Source organism: Arachis hypogaea, chromosome 8 (genome assembly GCF_003086295.3).
Source record: "Arachis hypogaea cultivar Tifrunner chromosome 8, arahy.Tifrunner.gnm2.J5K5, whole genome shotgun sequence".
NCBI classification, from domain to species: domain Eukaryota; kingdom Viridiplantae; phylum Streptophyta; class Magnoliopsida; order Fabales; family Fabaceae; genus Arachis; species Arachis hypogaea.
In genome coordinates, this window is record NC_092043.1 from 14999289 (window position 1) to 15004489 (window position 5201).

Below are 5201 nucleotides of genomic sequence, written 5' to 3' on the forward strand. Positions count from 1 at the left end.
TTCTTTTTTTGTATAAATTTTCTAACTTTTGCAGTTGCGTTTGGGTTCCTTGCGACTTGCGAGTTGCGATCGCTTGCACTGTTTGCTAACAGGTCTGCTGCTTTTTCCTATGGAAATTAGATACTCAACTTTGAAATTATTAATGAGTTTAATTTTCATTCAGTGACAATCTAAAACATTTTATATAATTATTGGTAAGGACTGCCAAGTTCAGTCTACTAACCGTCGGGTCGGGACACCACCCCTAATCCAGGCCCAAGGCACCCCTGACGGGTCGGACCCTAGAACGCCCGACCCAAGAGATACTTGACTTACCATCCGTACAGTTCAGGATACCAATTGGGCCGGTACCTTCGAATCATGACCCGAAGTCCCGACCTGGGATCCGGAACGACCTACCCTTCCCACGTGGATTACGACAGCTCATGGAAGCTTCTTGGACAGTGGGCTAGGTCATTCTCAGGGCCCGCCCCACACAGTATAAAAGGAGAGAGGCAACTCTCCCCCCAAGATACGTAACATTCTTACCTAATTCGACTACCACATCGTACGGACACTGACTTGATCGTCAGAGTGTCCTTATAGGTGGCCACCCCATGCTTCACACCGCCTCCGGCGTCACCAGCTCGTGTCTTTGTCTTCTCTCCACGTCAGCTCAGGGTCTCACCTGCTCCCCTATTCATCACCATCCGACCCGTCGAGTACCCGAGATCATCAGGTAACGAACATTGGCGTCGTCTGTGGGGACCCTGTAGACATGGAGCGACTTCCCACGTCGAAGGAGCTTCACGAAGGAGGAGCGGCTCGCCTGAGTAGGGCGAGTTCGACGGCTCGTACCGCCAAACACCCATGTTCCTCCGTTCAACCTAACCAACAGATTTACACCAAAACCCCCGAGAGGCGTCCCTTCAGCAGGACAAGAGCCAATAGCGCCAAGATCATGCAGGAACTCAAACACAGAGTACAAAACCTAGAACGGGAGCTGACAGCGAGGAGCCGATCCCACGGAGACGTCAGCCACTCCCGGGCGACACTAGCCGATCTCGCACCCGCACCCGCTCTCCTTCCCGAAGGCCAGAGAGCCGAGAAAGGAGTCCAACAAAGCGCGACGAGGCACACACGCAGGCAACCTCTCGACCTCACCAAGGCAGGTCCGAGGGTCACGAGGAATCCCAAAGAGGGAAAGCCAGGAAACAACAAGAACCCATAATCATGGGGGCCACCCATTTCCACCCCTCAATCCTCAAGGTCCGGCTTCCGAAGAATTTCGACAAGCCAACGGACATGAGGTACGACGGGACCAAGGATCCCCAGGAGCACTTAACAGCTTTTGAAGCAAGAATGAACTTGGAAGGAGTAGGCGACGCGGTCAGATGCCGAGCATTCCCTGTGACGCTGGCCCGCCCAGCGATCCGATGGTTCAACGCCCTCCCACAAGGGTCCATTACGACCTTCGCGGACATCTCCCAAAGCTTTCTGGCTCGGTTCACGACATGCATAGCCAAGGCAAAACACCCGATTAACTTGCTAGGGGTCACCCAGAAACCCGGGGAACCGACCAGAAAGTTTCTGGACATGTTTAACGATGAATGCTTGGAAGTTGACGGCCTCACGGACTCGGTCGCTAGTCTTTGCCTAACAAACGGCCTGCTAAACGAGGACTTTAGAAAGCACCTCACAACTAAGCATGTGTGGACTATGCAGGAAATTCAAAGTGTGGCCAAAGAATACATCAATGATGAGGAAGTCAGTCAGGTAGTAGCAGCTAATAAGCGGCAGCTCCCTAACCCTTCAGCACGGCAGGTCACCCAGGTGGATAGATATAAGGAGGCCCCAAGGGACGGAACCCCAGCCAAACAGCACAAACAACCTCCACGGGTGGGAAGGTTCACAAACTACAGGCCACTCACGGCGCCATAGTGGAAGTTTACCAGCAAATCGCGAACAAGGGAATCTTATCCAGACCCATGCCGTTGAAAGAGAGAACGGGAGGCAACAAAAGCCTCTACTGCGATTATCACAAGGGCTTCGGGCACAAGACCCAAGACTGTTTCGACCTCAAAGAAGCCTTAGAACAGGCCATCCAGGAAGAAAAGTTGAATGAGTTCTCCCGACTTATCCGAGAGCCAAGAAGACGAGAACGGGAGCGCTCAGAAGAAGATCGAAGCAGGACCGTCAAAGCGAGACAAGAACTCGCAGGGGCCGCTGACAACCCCCCGACCTTTGCGGTAAACTTCGTAATCGGACGCGATAACCCCCCTCCCAAGTCTAAGTCAGCAGCAAAGAAGGATACCCAGATCCTCTCCATTTCGACAGGAGGTCCCACCACCCCAAACGGAGGACCTCCCATAATATCCTTCAACCCAGAAGACTAGTGGTTTCACGACCTCCCTGAGAACCCTCCCATGGTGATCACGGCAGTGGTTGGGACCGGGTTGGTCAGGCGAATTCTCGTCGATACTGGAGCTTACTCCAACATCCTATTCAGGAACGTGTTTGACACCATGGGACTTAGGGAGTCTGGCCTTAAGACCCACCAACACAGTGTCATAGGGCTAGGCGACAACTACATAAAGTCCGACGGGACGATCTCACTTCCAATCTGCCTTGGAGTTGGTGACGCTAGGAGGTCGTAATGGCAAACTTCGTAGTCCTCAGAGACTCCACAGCCTACAACATCATTTTAGGAAGGAAAACCATCAACGAATGTTCAACGGTGATATGCACCAGATTCCTAACAATGAAGTTCGTGATAGACAAAGGAACGGTTGGCTTCGTTAGGGGAGACTTGGAAGCGGTGGTCGCATGCGACAATGCCAGTCTCTCCCTAAGGAAGGAATCCAATAGGGCAGCTAGAGTGTTCTTGGCCGATCTAGATGTGAGGGTGGAAGACAAGCCAAGACCAGAGCCAGAAGGGGACATGGAGAAGTTCCAGATAGAGAGGTCGACAGAACAGTTTACCTTTCTAAACAAAAATTTATCCCATGAACTCAAAGGCCCCCTTGTGGAAGTCATAAGGGGAAATGGCGACCTCTTCGCACGGACGCCGTCAGACATGCCGGGCTTGGATCCCGATGTCATATCCCACTGACTAGCCATCAAACTAGACGCAAAACCAGTAGCACAACGGCGAAGGAAAATGTCCCAGAAAAGGGCCGATGAAGTCGCCAAACAAACAGCCGGGCTGCTTGAAGCATGGTTCATCAGAGAACTCGAATACTCGACATGGCTATCCAACGTCGTCCTAGTAAAAAAAACTAATGAAAAATGGAGAATGTGTGTCGACTACTCCGACTTGAACAAGGCATGTCCCAAAGACTCTTTTCCCCTCCCCAACATCGACGCCTTGGTAGACTCGACAGTATGATATCGCTTCTTCAGCTTCATGGATGCATACTTCGGCTATAATCAAATCCCGATGCACCAACCTGATCAAGAGAAGACAGCGTTCATAACACCAGGAGGCACTTATTGCTACAAAGTAATGCTATTTGGATTAAAGAATGCAGGGGCCACTTACCAAAGACTGATGAGCAAGGTTTTTCATGACCTTATCGGCAAGACGGTAGAGGTCTACGTCAACGATGTCCTAGTAAAAACGGCAAAATCAAGCAGCCTGATGGACGACCTCCAAACTATCTTCGAAGCACTAAGGAAATTTAACATGAGGCTCAACCCACTCAAGTGTGTGTTTGCCATGGAGGCTGGAAAATTTCTAGGCTTCATGATAACGCAAAGGGGGGGTAGAGACTAACCCAAACAAGTGCGAAGCCGTCCTTAAAATGACAAGCCCAGGGTGCATCAAGGACGTGCAGCGACTAACCGGGAAGCTCACAGCTCTATCCCGGTTTCTTGGAGCCTCGGCTGAGAAGGCCCTCCCATTTTTTAACCTAATGAAGAAAGGAATCATCTTCGAATGGATCCCGGCATGCAAAGAAGCATTCAGCTATTTCAAAAAAGTGCTCTCAGAACCTCCCGTGCTCAGCAAGCCCAAAGAAGGAGAACCCATCTACCTGTACCTAGCAGTGACCACACAGGCCATGGCGGCAGTCCTTGTCCGAGAAGAAGACAAGACTCAGCGCCCAGTATACTTCATCAGCAAAGTTCTCCAAGGAGCAGAACTAAAATATATCAAGCTGGAAAAATTGGCCTATGCCCTGTTAACCTCGTCGAAAAGGCTCAAACAATACTTCCAAGGGCATAAGATCATCCTAAGAACCAACCAGGCAATTCGACAAGTCCTCCAAAAATCCGACCTCGCGGAGAGACTGATGGCGTGGGCGGTAGAGCTGTCCCAATATGACTTGCAGTATGAACCCAGACAGGCAATCAAAGCCCAAGCAATGACAGATTTCTTGGTAGAAGTCGCAGGAGAAGCCCCCGAGATACCGAACACACGGTGGAAGCTCCACGTTGACGGAGCATCCAACCAAACATTCGGAGGGGCCGGAATCATCCTCGAGAGCTCGGCAGGGGTAGCTTACGAGCAGTCTATTAGGTTCGATTTCCCAGTCTCAAATAACCAAGCAGAATACGAGGCACTAATAGGAGGGCTAATCCTAGCTAAGAAAGTCAGAGCATCAAGAATAGAAGTTAGTAGTGACTCCCAAATCGTCACATCCCAAATAAACGGCAACTACCAGGCTAGGGACACACTACTGCAAAAGTATCTAGAAAGGGTAAAAGAATTATGCAAGAGCTTCAAGGAAGTCATAGTCCAGCATGTCTTCAAGGAAAGGAACGCCCAAGCAGATCTCCTCTCCAAGCTAGCAAGAACCAAACCTGGAACAGGAAACATATCTCTAATCCAAGGACTAGCAACGGAACCAGCAGTCATCCTATGTGCAACCCAGACCCCAAACCCCCTCCTGGATAGATCCCATCTTCCAATACCTGGAACACGACAAAACGCCCCCAGACGAAAAAGAAGCATAAGCAAACCAGGAGGGAAGCCCCCAAGTATGTGATCATATAAGGACAGTTGTACAAACGAGGGCTCCACCAACCCTTGCTCAAGTGCCTACGCCCCGACTAAATGGACTACGTCTTGAGCAAAGTCCATGAGCGGTGTTGTGGTCACCATATAGGAGGAAGGTCGCTAGCTAGGAAGGTTATCCGAGCAGAATATTACTGGCCCACAATGATGTTGGACTCCCAGGAGTTCGTCAGAAAATGCAAAAATTACCAAGAAAATGCTAACT

At 50.5% G+C, this 5201-nt stretch overlaps 1 protein-coding gene across 1 annotated transcript; it reads left to right on the forward strand.

The window, feature by feature from the left end:
- The first annotated feature begins 1212 nt into the window (after positions 1-1212).
- Positions 1213-1920, forward strand: LOC112705042 (uncharacterized). Its single transcript, XM_025755901.1, has one exon. It carries the CDS (start codon positions 1213-1215, stop codon positions 1918-1920), a length of 708 nt encoding a protein of 235 aa, XP_025611686.1.
- The last annotated feature ends 3281 nt before the right edge of the window (positions 1921-5201 follow it).